The sequence below is a fragment of the Rhinolophus sinicus genome, linkage group LG10, assembly GCF_036562045.2.
Source record: "Rhinolophus sinicus isolate RSC01 linkage group LG10, ASM3656204v1, whole genome shotgun sequence".
Taxonomy (NCBI): Eukaryota; Metazoa; Chordata; class Mammalia; order Chiroptera; family Rhinolophidae; genus Rhinolophus; species Rhinolophus sinicus.
In genome coordinates, this window is record NC_133759.1 from 30973159 (window position 1) to 30991320 (window position 18162).

The 18162-nt window shown below is 40.8% G+C and overlaps 1 protein-coding gene across 1 annotated transcript in view; it reads left to right on the forward strand.

The window, feature by feature from the left end:
* The window catches only part of COL6A6 (collagen type VI alpha 6 chain), a 105870-nt gene that overhangs the window by 42280 nt on the left and 45428 nt on the right, over nucleotides 1-18162 (forward strand). The window contains exons 4-8 of the mRNA XM_019725970.2: nucleotides 1221-1841; nucleotides 2931-3491; nucleotides 4281-4838; nucleotides 7760-8335; nucleotides 10231-10800. Coding sequence (XP_019581529.2) covers nucleotides 1221-1841; nucleotides 2931-3491; nucleotides 4281-4838; nucleotides 7760-8335; nucleotides 10231-10800 — 2886 coding nt within the window. The remainder of the gene's footprint in view (nucleotides 1-1220; nucleotides 1842-2930; nucleotides 3492-4280; nucleotides 4839-7759; nucleotides 8336-10230; nucleotides 10801-18162) is intronic.

Consider the following 18162-nt stretch of genomic DNA (forward strand, 5'->3'; position numbering starts at 1 on the left):
GGGCTGAATTTTCAGGTGTTAAATACCTCTGTGTTCAAAAGGGCCCAATGAGTGCGGCCATTTTAAATCTAGTGAACTCCACAAGCCTTGGTTTTCCATGTTTTAACCATCCTGCATGTTATTTATAGGCCTCTTAAAATTCATGGATGCCTTCTCCCTGCTACCAGCTTGTCTCTCTCTGAGCTATTTCTCCGGCTTTATTTGCTATGTAGTCTTATTACTGGTTCATTTAAAAGGTGATTTTTTTTTCCTGAAAGAAACCCTTGACTACTGAAGTCACGTAATGTAACCACAGAACGTTAGAGCTGAAAACAACTTCAGGAAGTCCAAATGCTCAATTGCGAAGGGAGGAACTTGCAGGTATCCTTAGAGGTAACATGGCCTGGCCCAGGGCCAGGATGCAGCTTGAAGTCAGGTCTCGATCCCCAGATCCATGTAGTTTGGACCCCATGCCGCCTCCCTTCCTGATTCTCTGTTCTGAATTAACTCCCCTGTGTTGTGTTCCACCTCCAACCTCCTGTTCTGGTCTGCCCCTTGTACTATTCTCTTAACTAACAAGAAAGGCCAAGAGTTTATGAATATCATTCAAGTGAGGAGCAGGAGAGAGCCAGTAAAAAAACAATTTGCTCAAAGTATATAAGTCCAAATAAGTAACATAGGAAACTCCCATTATTTCTGGTTACATCAATTTGAATGACATGACATATATAATTATCTATTGTTACTAAAGAATGCTTTTCTTGTGGTAATCTGTAAAAATATGAATCCTATTACTAACATCTTCCCCAAATAAAATAATGGAAAATGCAGTTGCTGTGCCATTACCATCCCTTAGGAATATTTGGCCTATAACTGCTGATTTTAACGGTGATGGTGCTTAAATGATTTTAATATATAGTAGTTGCTGCTATTCATTTAATGAGTTATGCACCAGGCTCCATGCTAATCACATTATCTCATTTAATCCCCAAAGCAACTCTATGAGATAAATAGTATTATTTCCATTTTACAAATGAGGATATCGAAGCTGGGTGTTTAGCTAAGATCTAATATTTGAACCCAGGACCCTCCGATCTCAGCTTCATAATCATTTTGTATACCTCCTTCTTTCTTTAAGTGCATAATCAAGCTCTGGTAGATGTTCTCCATGCCTTCTAATGCTGAGCAGAGATGCTGAACCTCCCACTCAAATGGTGCTTTCTCATTCTTTGCCCTTACAGTTTGCCAAGGCACTTCTGTGGCTGATGTTGTGTTCCTGTTGGATGTATCCATCAATGGCAGCCAGGAGAACTTGGACTATCTTAAAGAATTCCTAGAAGAAATTGTCTCTGCTCTTGACATACAGGAAAACTGCATGAGGATTGGCCTAGTGGCTTACAGCAGTGAGATAAAGGTGATAAATTCACTGAGCAGGGGCATAAATAAGTCAGAGGTTCTCCGGTACATACAGAACCTCTCTCCCCAGGCTGGGGAGGCCTACACCGGAGCTGCCATCGAAAAGATCAGGAAGGAAGTCTTCAGGGCACAGAACGGCAGTCGGGAGAATCAGGGGGTGCCCCAGATTGCGGTGTTGGTGACCCACCGACCATCGGAAGACAACGTGACTAAGGCAGCCATTGACCTCCGGCGCCAGGGCGTGACCATCTTCACCATGGGCATAGAGGGGGCCAGCGACATCCAGCTGGAAAAGATAGCATCACACCCCAGTGAGCAGTATGTCTCCAAACTCAAGACCTTCTCCCACCTGGCCGCTCACAACCAGACATTTCTAAAGAAGCTGCGGAAACAAATAACGCACACAGTCTCTATCTTTTCAGAACGGACTGAAAATCTCAAATCTGGTAAAGTCTTTTGCTGAGAGAAAAATTATTCAGATTCTTTTTCTTTCTTCTTGTCTTTTAGGTATTATATTTACCAAAGGGATTGGTGTGGTACGAGGTGGAGAGCGAGAATATACTCCTAATTTTTTACTTTAGCTTGATCACATGAAATGTAACTTGGGGGGGATATAGGCTATTGAGGTATTGGAATGGGGAAAAGAGATTTCCCTTTTTTCCTCTTCTGAACAGTTTTAATTGGATTCTTTGTTATTTATAAACACCCCTGAGTACCATCTTTGCTATTTTTCTTCCCCTCACTTATTTCTTTCTCTTCTTTGCCTTTCGTGTTCACCTGCTCTTTCCTTTGTTTCTTTTTGTAATTTTCTCTCCTTTTTCTTCTTTCCTCATCCCCAAATTCCATTTTAGAGAATGAATAGGAAGCATGATTCGGATTGAGGACCGAATAATTAATTTGTCTAGTATCTGTGAGTTGAGAGAGCAATGTATTTTATATATTATATGTGCACATGTATGTTACATAAATGTGTGTATGTACACATATAAGTATATATGTATATATTCTTCAACAGATGTTTGTAGCATGTTTACTATGAAAGTGTCATCATCTTACACAAATAAGGCCACTGACAATACTGTTAGTTTTAGTAATTGACTCAGAGTGGATGAAGAGTAAATAATTTGTTCAAGGTTTCAAAAAAGAGAGCTCATATGTCCACAATGTTCAGTTAAAAACCTTCTCTGTGTCACAACACACGAACTGACTTTTTGTGAAGTGGTTATTCACTAATGAAAGAAGTAACTTGTACAAAACCTCTTCAAGTTTTCTTTCTAATTTTATTATATCCAGATTTATCCTGATTCATGGCAGAGAGTTATGCAAATAGTCTAAAACGGTGAGAAGAAATTCATTTGGCCCAATTGATGCTCAGATTCCCCTATGTTAAGCTAGCAGAGTGTGTGTTTTTTTACACCTAGAACCTGTTTCCCATTTTTATGTCTGAAAAGGCTCGTATTTGTTCTTCCTATCTGCTCCCATTTCTTCTTCACACTTATCCCAATGCCACACTCAGCTTCCCTGTTCCATTTTAGGTTGTGAGGACACTGAAGAAGCAGACATCTATCTGCTCATTGATGGCTCTGGAAGCCCTCAGGCCACAGACTTCCAAGAAATGAAGACCTTCCTGTCACAGGTTGTAAGGATGTTCAACATTGCTCCCCAAAAGGTGCGGGTTGGGGCCGTTCAGTACGCTGACAGCTGGGACTTGGAATTTGAGATCAGTAAATACACTAACAAGCATGATTTGGTAAAGGCCATTGAGAACATCAGGCAGATGGGTGGGAGTACAAACACAGGCGCAGCCCTGAATTTCACACTGGGGCTGTTGCAAAAAGCAAAGAAGGAGCGAGGAAACAGAGTGCCATGTCATCTTATTGTCCTGACAAATGCCATGTCCAAGGATAGCATCTTGGAGCCTGCGACCAGACTGAGAGAAGAGCTCATCCATGTTTATGCCATCGGGGTCAAGGAGGCCAGCCAATCCCAGCTGCAAGAAATTGCCGGCGAGGAGAAGAGGGTGTATTACGTGCATGATTTTGATGCTTTGAAAGACATAAGAAACCAAGTGGTTCAAGAAATCTGTACCGAAGAAGGTAGGAAAATGGCGGCTTTACCTTTGTACTTCAGCTCACAAATTGCCTTCCTGCAATATTTGACATTGCAGGTTTAGAGAAACAACATAAACTTCCAAGTTGAGGCTTGTTGATTTGTGTAGCTGTGTTTGTTTCCAGAACAAAACTGAGGGTCCATTATTTTGCTGTTCTATATCTGAAAGCATAAAAATGTTTGGAGGCATTTTCCCTAATAAGTATTAATGAGCTTCTTCCCACAAATCCCTGCTAGTACAGATACGTGATGAGACACTGCGTATGATCAAATGGTTTCTGATTTTAAGGAGTTCTTCAGGTTTATTTAAATTGCTTTTTAATAAAACTTGTATGAAATCTTTTAGAGCTGTATCAGTAGTTTTCAAACAGGGACATTCTGTCCCCTCAGGGGACACTTGGCAATGTCTAGAGACATTTTCAGTTGTCATAACTAAGGGAGTGCTAGTGGCATCTAACAGGAAGAAGTCAGACTGCTAAACACTCTACAGTATCCTATAGTGCATGGACTACCGTCCACAACAAAAATCACCTGGCTCGAAATGTCAGTAGTGCCGAGGATGAGAAACGCTGAGTTATATATTAAAGGAAATTACTAAATAACAGAACAGCCTCACTTTTATTGCCTCCAATGCTTTATTTACCTGCGAACAATCCTTACCAAGCACACACTTAACTTCAATATAGAATTATTTGTGTTTTGGATTTTCCTGTTCACTCTTAATTTTGTTTTACACGAAGCCAACCTGAGTAAACATCTCTCTTTCTCCCATGCAGCCTGCAAAGAGATGAAAGCTGACATCATGTTTCTGGTGGACAGTTCTGGCAGTATAGGAAGTCAAAACTTCATCAAAATGAAAACATTTATGAAAAACCTGGTGAACAAAACTCAGATTGGGGCAGATCGGGTGCAAGTAGGTGTCGTCCAGTTCAGCAACATCAATAAGGAAGAGTTTCAGCTCGACAAATATACGTTCCAAAGCAAGATTGCAGATGCAATAGACCAAATGGAGTACATTGGAGACACCACGTTGACTGGTAGTGCCCTGACCTTTGTGGCTCAGTACTTCAGCCCCAACAAGGGGGCCCGGCCCAATGTCAGGAAGTTTCTCATCCTCATCACGGATGGTGAAGCTCAAGACATAGTCAAGGGCCCAGCAGTGGCACTTCGGCAAGAAGGCGTGATTATCTACTCTGTGGGGGTATTTGGCGCCAACGTCACCCAGCTGGAGGAGATCAGCGGGAGGCCGGAGATGGTTTTTTATGTTGAGAATTTTGACATTCTGCAGCACATTGGAAATGATCTTGTCTTTGGAATATGTAGCCCCCGTGAAGGTAGGCCTGGGCATATCCACTAGTGGGACTGTCCAAACAGCATGTATCCATCGTTAGTCATTATTTCTTGAATTAAGTCCACTGCTATTTGAACATTGTCAACGTTTTGTTTAATTGAAATGTTTAGCCAAGTGGCTTTTGACCTACGTATACAATGCAACTTTCCTCAACAGAACTGTTGAGGTAAACAGTCAGTAAGGGACAATTTTGGTCCACTTTGGTTCTTTCCCATTTGTAAACAAATAGCACTAGGGCGATGAGGCATCCATTTAAGAAAAGTGGTATCGTAGTGGGTCTTAGGTCTGGCTCCCTAGAGGCAGAAGCTGAGGCAGGGATTATTGCGGAAGTGGTTTACTGAAGAGGTGTTTTCAGAAGGGGAGTAAGGAATGTGGGACAGGGCATGGGTAGGAGCTAAGCAAGAAAGTGAGCTTAGCTGGAGTGTAGCTTCAACATGATCCCATGGGAAATGTTAGAGCATGAATTATACCACAGAATTCGTGCCACCTTGAGGCAAAGGGCCCTGCCTCATATAACCTGAGCTATGTGTGGGCTGCCAAGGTAGGAAATAGAGGGCGAAGGTAGTTCCCCTTTGACTTAACATCCACTCTCTATGTTAGTTTTATAGTTTTTAAAAAATATTACTTGTATAAAACGAGATAATGTTTGTGAAAACTTCTAAGGAACTAGTTTATACTGTGACTCACCAGGCTTGATGACAGAAGCATTCTGAAAAATATCGATGAAGGAGATGGTCTTAATGGAGTTTTGACTGAAGTGAGGAACATTGTTCTGTTATTCAAATAACAGTTCTATTCAACTCCCATGAAAAGGTTTGGTGACCGTGATCTGTGTTTTGTGGAAAGAGGAATACCTGTATTGTATTTCCCAGTAATTCCACCCGGAACAAATCTGAACTCTTTGAAGGGTGCTCAACCCTGAACCGTCCACCCCCCAGACCCCCAGGGGAGCTGAAGGCCAGAGGGACATAGTTTCTTCTTTAGTGGAACCAGCCTGTAAAGGAAAAATTCCATTTTTTTTTTTCTTCCTGTGTAGGGAAAAACCCAGTTCTTTCGTTTTTTTTGTTTCATTCCTGTTATCTCCTTTACTGTTCACATAACACATTTCACTTCTGATGTGTGAAGATTTTTTTTTTTCCCATACCAATAAGCAATTGGCAGATACCAGCAGGGTGTCCAAGAATTCAACTCAGCTCTGATACTGTCTACCAGAGATAGCGTCAGATCCCACAGGTTGAGGGCTCAGTCCCATAAGACTGCCCCACCTCCACTTCAGACACCAGTCACAAGCCCATCACCTATGCTTCTGACTTACCCACTAGAGATGGGAGGTTCCAACAGCTTCCTCCTTGGGTTCCATTAATTTGCTAGAGTGGCTCACAAAACTCAGGAAAACATATTTCCTGATTTATTAAAGGATATGATAAAGGGTACAGATGAACACCCAGATGAAAGAGAGGCATAAGGCAAGTTATAAGGGAAGGGGCACAGAGCTTCATGCTCTCTCCGGGCACCCCACTCTTCTAGCACCTTCATGGGTTCACTAACCTGGAAGGTCTCTGAACCATGTACTTATGGGATTTTGTGGAAGCTTTGTCACATAGAAATGATCTATTCTTAACTCCGTTTTCAGCCCTTCTCCCTTCTCAAGAAAACAGGGAGTGGGGCTGAAAATTCCAAGCTCCTAATGATGGTTTGGTCTTTCTGGTCACTTGCCCTTATCCAGGAACCATTCAGGGACACACTCAGTCACCTCATTAGAACAAAAAACACTCTTGTCACCCAGGAAATTGCAAGGGTTTTCGGAGCTCTGTGTCAGGAACTGTGGACAGAGACCAATACATATTTTCTATTTCACACAGCCTTTCTTGAAAATTTGGTTTATGGCTCTGCACACATAGCTTCTAGTTGTTGGGGTAAATGTATTGGTTTTAGGGTTTTCAACAGCCCTATCGCATAGCAAGCAAGTGCCAGCAAAAGGGATATGTGGTGAACCTCTTGGCGGGGGCGGAGGGGTGTTACTTTGTCACAATTCCATTTCTCCAGAATGGATGAGTTAATATTTGGAACATGCCTTTGTACAGCCTGGGGAGACATTGTGCTACATAGGGCTAAATCATTAAATACCTTCCAATTCTACTTCTCTAGAACGAATGAGTTGGAGTTTAGAACTCTGCACTTTTAGATAGAATATGCTATGTACACATGGATTAAGTATTTATTGGGTCTTTCCTGCTTTACTTTTCCATGGCATTGACCCAAGGAATAAAAAGTTAATAGGAGCGTCATGCCAGGGCAACTTAGTTGGGCCAAGTGTGAAATGGGCTTATTTCTATGATGAGGCCCAATAATGAAACAGACAATGTTTCAAGAATGTCAAAAAGGGAGAAAATGTAACCTTGAAAAGTCAGCTATCATATAACCATAAAAAAATATATACAGTGGTGTCAAATTCATTTTACTTGGTCATTTCCCCAAGGTTTATATTAAGAATAAAATCTCATGATCCCTGTGGCTTAAGAAAAATAAACAAATTCGTGTAAATGAAAACATATGTTGAAGGAACCATTTATACAGGAAAATTTCCAAAGAATTGCAGTTGTTTTTTTTGTTTTGTTTTGTTTTTTTAGTCCAGAAGAATGCCCCCTCCCCTTACCTACAGAAGGCTTCACTTCCCTTCTGCCTTTTCCTAAAAGCTCACCTAATTTACATTACTACTCACTGGCAATACAAATACACATGCATTGTGGCTGTTACGTAAGAAATGTACAGCTTGATCCCATGGAGAGGAGACACTGGCAATTAAACAGCAGGGCAGGTGAGGGGAGTCTCCCATGCTGTCCAAAGCTAATCTCATGATGTTCAAAGCTAATCTCATGGCTTTCCTTTCTCTTCCTCATTCAGAATGCAAGAGGATTGAAGTTTTAGACGTCGTGTTTGTAATTGACACCTCTGGCAGCATTAACAGGAGTCAATCTAATACCATGAAGGACTTCATGATTGACTTGGTGAAAAAAGCCGATGTTGGCAAGAATCAGGTCCAATTTGGGGCTCTGAGGTATTCTGATGACCCAGAAGTGCTGTTCCATCTGGGTGACCTTGGCACAAAATCAGAGGTGATTTCAGTGCTCCAGAATGAGCTGCCCTTGGGGGGTGACACATACACTGCCAAGGCACTGGACTTCTCAGGCCACATGTTCACTGAACACCAGGGCAGCCGCCTGCACCGGGGGGTCCCCCAAGTCCTCATTGTGATCACCGATGGGCAGTCTCATGATGCGGATAAGCTCAACGCCACAGCCAAGGCCTTGCGAGACAGAGGGATTCTTGTCCTGGCCGTGGGGGTCGCTGAGGCAAATCCTGTGGAGCTGCTGGCCATGGCAGGATCGAGTGACAAGTACTTCTTCGTGAAGAATTTTGGAGGCCTGAAAGGGATCCTTTCAAATGTGTCAGCCAGTTTGTGTAACACTTCACAAGTAGGTAAGGTTTGTCAGTTAAGTTTTTCTTAATTATCAACAGAGATCCAAATGAGGGAGAAAGCAATAGCCCTCAGGGGCAAGTTCTCCAACCAGGAGAGAAGGAGCACTGATTGTTGGGTAGGACTTCCCATGTTACAGACTCTCAGGGTCAGAAAGACCTCAAGGACATTTCATTCGGCCTCCTCCCCAAAGAGGAATTCCTTCTTCTACAGTATTCCTACTCGCTTCTGCCTAAACTCTTCTAATGATGGGGAAGTCACCATTTTTTTTTTTTTTGACTAAACTTTATTTATTGGAACACAAATTTGTTCATGTGTCATTTCTACCCACTAGTTCTTCCTGCTCCTTACACAAGAAATCAAATTCTATCCCTTCCTAACAACCATGATCATTGCCTAAAGTCCTCTCCTCCAGTCTTGAAGTCCCCAGTTCCTTCACCTATTCACATAATGGCACAAGCTCATTAATAAACATTCTATTCCAGCGTCAGATGTCTGCAGAGCAGAGTACAGTAGGACTTCTTTTGCCCTGGATGCCATATTTCTATTCTGGCATCTGGAGATTGCATTGCCACATTTATGTATATGTTCATTCATTCATTCAGCTGTCATTTGTTTCAAAGGAGATTGTGGTCTATTAAAATTCCTTATTTTTATTAACATGTAGTGTACTAAAAATAGTATTTTTATTAGATGAATTGCTGTTAGTCTAGGATTCCAATATCTTGGTTCAGTTCTTTTTAAAAATTAACTTTTCTGGTTTTCATATGTGTTGCCTCCTTAGAATGCAACTACTATCTTTCACAAAACTAATAAAATCTTTTTGGATCTTACTGAAAACTAGGACAAATCTCTTACCTTCTGGTGGCCGTTGGTCTGTCCTTTTCAAGTTCACTGTAGAAGTTGACATTGTATTTTTATATGGAAAGCACTCCCTTGGGCAGAAAAAAAGTAGTTTATTCCCTTTATTTGACTCAAACAAAGGACTTTAATAAGTTAACCAATTCCTGAAGGATTTATTTATCATGTTTCTTTTTATCTCTTTTTTGCTTATCTCAACTTGGGAACTCTCAGACACCTTTAATCTTTCCTGAGGCTAAAACGAGAATTAAGTGAGTTAGGTCAGTGGTGAGATCTCTGGGGAATTCAAAGAAATGTAATGTTTACCAGAAGGCTAAGTGATACACATAAGCGGGTGCCAAGCATAACTCACTCACTGGAAATGGTCTTTCATATTCTATTTGTATTTGCTGTGTTAATACAAAGGAAGCATCTCTAATAAACTACACTGCATTGTTTGTTCAAACTACTATTCTCAAGTAGACATTTTTGCCTGTATGCACCACAAAGGGGGCTGGTAAAGAGGAAAACTGACTAGATATAGGTCAGAAGGCTTGATTTTTAAAACTTCAATTTGTCTTAATAAACCAGAAAATTATTGGCTTATTGGCCCAGGGAGGCAAGTCAATACTACAGACTTTCTGTCTCTTTGTTTGAATCTAAATAAATGTGTGTTATTTTGTTTTTTCTTACTGTGCTACTATTGTCACTGGGTTTTCCAGAAGAGCTAAGACTAGATTGCAAGTAAGAACAAGGTCTCTGTAGCACCACCCCAGTTCTCTGGAATCTTGGAAAAGAAAATAGTGTAAGACCAATGGAAAAGCTAAGAGAAGCATAAAAGGACATGTGAGTTGTTCATGCCTAGTGCCACCTTTCTGAACTGATTGTTTTTATTTCTCCTCCAATTAACGTGACCACAAGGTGGCATAAGATAAGAATCCACTGTCAGAAATACCAGGTCTGTGTAGATGCAAACATTTAATTTACTCTGGCTGGGCTAAAGAAAGAATAACAATTTGATTCTTTTCGTTTTTGTTCCCTTTCCTCCTCTTTGTAGATTGTGAAGTTGAAAAAGTAGACCTTGTTTTCCTTGTGGATGGTTCGACTAGCATACACGAAAAAGACTTCGAAAAGATGAAGACATTCTTGTCATCTGTTGTTCAAGACTTTGATGTCAGTGTCGACAGAGTGAGAATAGGAGTGGCCCAGTTCAGCCATATCTATCAGCCAGAGTTTCCACTGGGAAAGTTCATGGGCAAACAGGAAATATCACTTCAGATTGAAAAGATCAAGCAGCTCTTTGGAAACACACACATCGGTGCGGCACTCCGGCAAGTGAAGAGTTACTTCCGGCCAGACATGGGCAGCCGGATAAATGCAGGTACCCCACAGGTGTTGTTGGTCCTCACCGACGGCAAGTCCCAAGATGATGTGGCTCAGGACGCTGAAGACCTGAGAAACAAAGGCATTGACATCTACTCCGTGGGCATCGGGGAAGTGGATGACCAGCAGCTCATTCAGATCACCGGGGATGCAAATAAAAAACTGACGGTTCATAATTTCGACGAACTGCGTAAGATCAAGAAAAGGATCGTTCGCAACATCTGTACCCAAGGGGGTGACAGCAGTAAGTATTCAAATATGTCCTTCGTGTTTCTTCCTCCCCTGTCTTCCCTGACATTCTCTTCAAGGTCTATGTATGCCTCCTGGGGCTGGTGGGAGAATTTAGATCGGTACCTCTGGATTTCACATCGAACTTCTCACAGTTATCAAGTATTTTTGTGTGACTTGTGGCTTGAGAAACAGGGCACCTGAGAGGCTGTGTCTTTTTTCTCTCTCCCTATCTCCTGGGAGAGCATGCCCCGTTTCTGAATGGGAATCCTTTGATTTCAGAAGGTGTGAGGAAAAGGTCTTTGTTTACAATCTAGTTGCTTTCAGAGGCTAGAGAACATACATATCAAAGAAATAAACTATTTGACAGATTTTGGTTGCCTGGCAATAGGGCCTACAAGGGCTTCCAAATGCGGCAGTACAAGCATGTAGGGAATATCTTTAGAGGTTTGTATCTTTATTGTGAAACTTTACTGTAGAAGTTAGTAAGCAACTTCTCTGAAATCAGTACATTTTGACATTTGTTCCAACAGATGAGAGGAAAAGTCTTGAAGGAGGGAGTTTTTTTTAATGTAAAAGTGCCCAACATGTTGGCCACGATTCTGTATAACTACCCAAGGTAAACATGAACCCTGGAGTTTCACCAGGAAGACAAAAGCTTACACAGTTGGTAAGAGGCCACTCTGGAGATAAATCCCCACTTGATGGCCATTTTTTCTTGGACAAGTCGCTTAACTTTTTTTTTTTTAATCCAAGTTTATTGGGGTGACAATGGTTAGTAAAGTTACACAGGTTTCAAGAGTACAATTCTGTAATACATCATCTATATATCACATTGTGTGTTCACCACCCAGAGTCAATGTTCTTTCCTTCACCATATATTTGATTCGGACAGAAGAAGTCGAGCACCAGGTGATTTCACTGATATGTGGAATATAAAACTGAAAGCAACAAAGGAGCAAGACAAAGAAACAAAAACTGATAGTTTCGTGGTTACCAGAGGGTAAGGGAAGATGGGGGTGGCAGACGACAGTTTCTTTACTTTGATCAGTTTAATTTTCTTCTCAATAAAATGTGAACAACAGCAGTACCTAGTTCAAAAGATCATTGTGAAGATTAAATTAAAAACACATATTTAAACTTTACTTTGATTTAGCATGACACCTTGGATATAATTATAAAATCATTATTTTGGCTACCACTGACCCATTGCATTTATTCATGGGGTCTAGCTCTTCCGTTGCCCCTAATCGCTGTCAGGAAATGAGTGAATCTCTTCTTGGTGATTAAAGATGTCCATCCCAGTCTAACTGTTAAAACTTCAAACTTCATTCAAGGTTACTCCACTTTCCTTGCCTGCCACTTGCTGCTCACCTGCCACAGAGAAAGGGCCATTTTATCCAGTGTTCCCCACCTCTCACTTCTACCCCTTTCTCCCTGGCCCTGCCCTTTTCTTGCTAACTAACCATTGTTTCTGGCCTCTCCAGAATGGGCTGGGCAATGCAGAAGAGCTAAAGAGGTACAGGAAAGTTATTACTTGATGGCACTTGTCAGGAATTGGTTTTCTCTGACGATAGCCCATGTCTAAAGTTGGGTCCATTTCTGAGTCCTTGAAAGATTTCCCATCCTGCCTCCCTCCCATCACTTCCACCCCTACCACAGCACATTTGTCAGGGGATCTTTCCATTGTAGTTCCCTTGAGGAAGATAAGCATGTCTCAATTCGAGACATCGCCTTATGCCTTCCCCAGCCTCAGGGCATCTTGATGCCTGCAGCTTTATTCCGCTGCCATCTCTTTGCCCCTCCAGGTAGCCTTCTTGGACAGGAAATCAAAGGAGCCCACAACAGCTCTTTCTTATACGTGGCCATAGCAGCTTCATGGGAAACAATAACATATCAATTTCCCTGATAAACACTGGAAGTTACAGCAGCCTAGCATGGCCACCTCTCCTTTGCAAAGAGAGTAAGCAGCATGCCATCTTGTGCCTCATTCTTGAGACTTTCTAGGCTTGTGTCATCTCTAGTTATATCTTAAATCTCCTCTCTCTTCACTTAAAGAGAAAATTACCTCTTTTCCTTGTATGTATGTATATGTATGCATGTGGTGGGAAAGCACACAGCAGCTCTCTCCAAAAATGTCCTTCTAAGCTCCAAGTTCAAACCTTTTTTATAAGACCTAGTGTGTAAGCTGAAGCTTTAGAGTCCGATAATTGATCAGGGACAATTGTTTTTGTAAATTCTGCTTCATGATCTTTCCATATTTTGGAATGTGTCTGGTGGCAGCCAGACCTCACACATTAATTTCCTGTTTCACACAAAATACCCATTTCCAATTATTAAGCAGAAAATTATTTTGGAACCATGTGGTCTCTACTTGACAGAGCAAAAGAAAACCATGTGTGAAGTCAAAACTAGGATTATATGCTCCAAGTAGTGAATGGGTGATTTTTAAAGGAAACAGTCATGAATATAAAAAGGAAGGAAGGAAGGAAGGAAGGAAGGAAGGAAGGAAGGAAGGAAGGAAGGAAAAGGAAAACAGAGAGAGAGAGAGAAGAGAGAGAGAGAGAGAGAGAGAGAGAGAGAGAGAGAGAGAGAAAGGACTCCGTGTTAAGATAAACTTAAAGTCATTACTGCAGCAAGCAAGAATGTGAGCCCTTCGTAGCCAAGCTGTGGGCTGAGGATTGATGAGGCTGGAATGAACACTGATAAAGCTTCAAAGGCATGTGCACATATATTAGAGGATGCCAGTTCTTCTTACACTATAAACTCCTAACTCAAGGAAATCAGACCGTAGCTTGATGTGGCTCAAAGCAAACCACACTTCAGCCTGAACATCTAGCTTTGCTTCTTATTAAAATATGCATTACTTTGGAGACATCACTATCTCTTCTCAGTTTTCTCATTTGTAAAGTTAAATCATCTCTGTTTCTTTGGTTGTACACTATGATTTAATATATGTGAAAGGAAGGTCAGCTGCATGGAGATAGGAGGGAAGTAACTAAGGATCAATATTTCTTGAGCGTCTATGAAGGGTCAAGCCTGGTGCTCTAAGCACTTTAAATGCATCATTTTGTTAAATTTCCCCCCAAATCTGTATGGTTTGTATTTTTATTCCCATTTATCAGTAAGGAAACTGAGGCTCAAAGGAATGTTGGTAACTTAGTCCAGATCATACAGGAAGTAACAGACTAAGCAAATTTTGAAACTTAGGTGTGTCTGACGCCAACCCATTTTTTTTGTTGTTAAATTAAGCTGCCTGTTTTCTTGATATAGTTGTCGTCTAGAGTGTCTGATGTTGATGTGATAAAGAAATAGCGTCTAAATGTTGTGCTTCACCAATTTCTATCTGCAACTTATTAAGACATCATGGATTTGTGTCTTAAAATTGTTTCCACAAGCTGCTGCTCCCTAAGGGAAACCACTGGCTGCTAAACTGTCACTTCCAACATCACCATGTAGTAGCAGAAATAGTAACCTACCTGACCTGTCAGCCCTGGCTACACAGGAAGTGGTGGAATTAGGTAGTTCAGCATATGGACTCCAGACAAGCCTGGATTGGAATTCCAAGTGTCAGGTCCACATTAATTACTGAAACCTTGGGCGAACTGCGCTACGTCACAGTTTCCTCTTCTGCGGCGTGAATATTAGGAGCTTTTCTACTTAGTCTATGTTTCATAAGGATAGGTGAGATGAATGGGAAGCAAGTGGTCATGGTCAGTGAGACTATTGCTAAAGGTTGATAGAAATGACCTTATAAATGCAAATATATGGAGTGATGAGATTATTAGTTCACAGAAGGACAATATACCAAGAGTTCCTTTGTTTAGGAACTTTAATATTTCAGTAACATTTCAGAACCATATTCAAATTGAATGGGTTAACATATACCCAATTCCCGCAAGCAACTACAAAGTCTGTTTGGTTGTTAGACCTTCATCCATGCTTATTTTCCTGATTTTTCTTTGAGTCTGGCTATTCTGAACACCTGGAGGAGACCAGACAGTTCTCAGAATATGCAAGTCCTGCCTTTTTTGGCATGGAGACATAATTACCGTGTTTCCCCCAAAATAAGACCTAACCAGAAAATAAGATAAGCCCCAGTGTGACTTTTCAGGATGACATCCCCCGAATATAAGCCCTAATGTGTCTTTTGGAGAAAAAATTAATATAAGACCCGGTCTTATTTTCGGGGAAACACAGTAGGTAGCAAAAGAATCAAGAGTATCTCTCATCTTTTGCTCATCGTGGACAAATGGGTCAAAAGGGAGATTAAGTAAAAGGGCAGTCTGATTAGGATGAGGTAAGAGACATCCTCGGGATTTGATTCAAGGAACTTGGGAGATACAAGGAAAAAAATAGATGGTCATTTCCAACTTTTCTTGACAAGGATCTCTGTATGTTCCTGTCTTTACTGCGGTGTCTAGAAACAGAGCTCTAACTAAAGTTTAGATGCTAATACTTTATTTGCTAATATTTACAGGGAATACAATCTCAGGGAAGCCTGAGTGGAAGGGAAATGATAAAGGAAGGAAAGTAAATACAAGATGTATGTTACCAAACTAGCTGCAGCTTCTTGAGAAAGCATAACTGGCGTGTTGGTCATGCAGAACATCACCAAGGAAGCCATACAGATCCACTGCAAAGACCAGTCCATCGGGAATATAGGAGGGATTCATCTGCCAGTTCCTTCCCATCTACTGCCTCTCATGGGTCAGAATTTGCCCCATGGAGGGTTAACTCTCCCACCCTGCTGTGTTGTGTTTCCAAGCCCTTTGGAGAAACCAAGTACAGAACCCATAGTGCATTATATCTGTGGCTGGAAGTGGTAGAAGGATCCAGAACTGCCATGAGTTCAGTTGGGCTGGACATGGGCACCAGAATCTTGTGGCCCTACTGCAGTGAGCATGAGGGAAGCCATGTCAAAATCTGCCCCCCTCCACCAGTGTTGGGAGGCCAGATTGTGGTGGCAGCTGAGGCTCTCCATTGAACAAATGTCTAAGTCCTTGGGAGTGCGTGTTGGGAATGGGAGTGGCATACAAACAAATCTGAGAGGTATATAAACTAGGTCTTTTACAGTTTTCTGCATCATTCTTTTTTTTTTTCCTCTGAGATACCCCTTCTTTCAAAGGCTCCAAACAAATTTCTCTTCTAGCTAATAACTGCCAACAGCCCGACTTCCCCCTTTAAAGTATTTTCTCAAGAATCTCTCTTCTAATCTACCCTACCTTCTTGACAGCATTTTTAATACTAAGAATATGCCATAAGCAACTCTTCTTTGTAAGTCAGACAATTAAAATCAGCTTTTGAGTTTGGCAGGGAACCAGAAACCTGTAACAGTCACTTCAATCCCTTCTTTTCTGTTCTTTGTATTTTTATTTTGAAATATATAATCTATTTTTGCAGAAAAGAAAATTAATGTCTGGATTGGTTAGGAGATGTGCCAGGTTATTTAGCAGTAACAAAGTCGTGACCAGTACATGAGTAGCACTAGTCTTTGTGCCGTCCTGCTCAAACACCTGCCCTCCTCCAGACTTCCACACTGCTGTTTGCCAGGACTAGTCAAACACTCAGGACACTAGTTTTCCTTCTCCTTTGCATCCCCTCTACAGCCAAGCCTGCGGATTACCTTAATTTCCCTTGCTTTTATTGCCCCTATTTGATTCTAACTCCCACTGTGTTTCCGCAAAAATAACACCTAGTCTTTTCATTTTTGCTCCATTAGAGCTTATTTTCAGGGAATGTCTTATTTTTCCATGTACAACAATCTACATTTATTCAAATACAGTCATGTCGTCTTCTGAAACTTCGTCGTAACGTACTGAATGCGTCTGTCTGGCTGAGATCTTAACTGGGGCTTATTTTCGGGGTAGGTCTTATTTTGGGGGAACAGTACTATCCTAATTTAATCCTTCATTATTTCTCTTTGGAAATCCTGTTTCAGCCTTTTCTCTAGCTCACTTCCAAGACTATCCCTGCCTCTTAATTAACTTTGAAAGCTCCTGCGTTGAGGGCAGATGTCTCTGTAAAGTTTGCAAAGCCATTACATATAAGAGTCCACTTGAGCAGTTTGGTCTAATTTCTCTAATTGTATTTGAACACAGAACTGCTAACTCGGGGCTTGCTCTGCAAGTTCTGTTCCTTTAATCACATTATTATGGAATTATTTGTCAATTTGAATTAGCTGAAGAAAAACAAGGAACGTGTTTAGTAGAGTTTATACTTTCTGTAATCTAGACCAAAAGTTAAAATACTCAGTTTTTATAGGGGATGCTCAATGACATTTCGTCATTTCTGTGAATGTTTGGTTTTTTCACAAGAGACTGTTTTCCTTGAAGGCAGTCACATATTTTGGTTACTGAATGGTTTTCTGTTCAGGGGTTAAAACAATGTTCATCCAAGAGTGAAATTTTCAATCTCAAGATAGAAATGAAAGGATATAGATTCAAGAGGAATTTTAGAAAGGACATATTCTGATGTTTGCTTCTGACTAGTTCCTTTTTCTTCCTCTCACTTTCTGAATATTGAGACAGACATTTTCCAATAAAGTAAGTATCGTAAAATAAGAAAACCCACTTTTCAGATTTTTTTAAATCACATATTGATTTACTTCAAATGTCGTGGTGAAAATTGATTATCAAATAAGCCTTTCATTTTCCCTCACCTGACTATTTTCTCACTGAAAATAAATCAAGTTACTGGCCCTTGTTTTAAGAATTGAAACTGACATTTTGTTTTCAAAGACTTACAAATGTTCCACTGTCCAGTGTGTTGGGACGTAGTGGAAGCAGGCTTTTGTCCATACAACCAATATCTGAAAAATTGCTTATCTAAAGAAAGCAAATTAAAAAGATACACTCCTCTCCCCTCACTTACCAAGCAAGCTGTTGAATTTGCTGGAAAAGGTTTGAAGTTTTTATCCTTGAAAGAAGAGTGTATAGGTCATATGACTTGATTCTCTAATTATCTTCCCTTTAGGAGGCTCAGCTTAAAATATCAAGCCCCTTCTAGTTTCTCCAGTGCTTAAATGTTCCTGGAGTTGAGAAAGATAAAAGCAACACATTTTAAATGCAATACCTCTGTAAGTATTTCTTGAACCCCAAAGTGGGATTGGCTTTGGTTTCTTGAGGGCCTGGGCTTTGAAGACATTATCATCTTTGGCATAGTTAAATATGGGGAATTTGGTGCCCAGTTTCTTCACTTGTAGGACTTAAAGCAAGATCTCAAAGGATCACTTGGAATATTTATTTGTCCTTTTATTTTTTCTTTTCGGAGTGGGTGTTAGAAGACAAAAAGAGGAATCAGATTATTTTTAGAAAGATAAATCAACACAATTATTCCTTTAGACAAGCTCATTGTGATTTATTTTTTTCTCAATGAC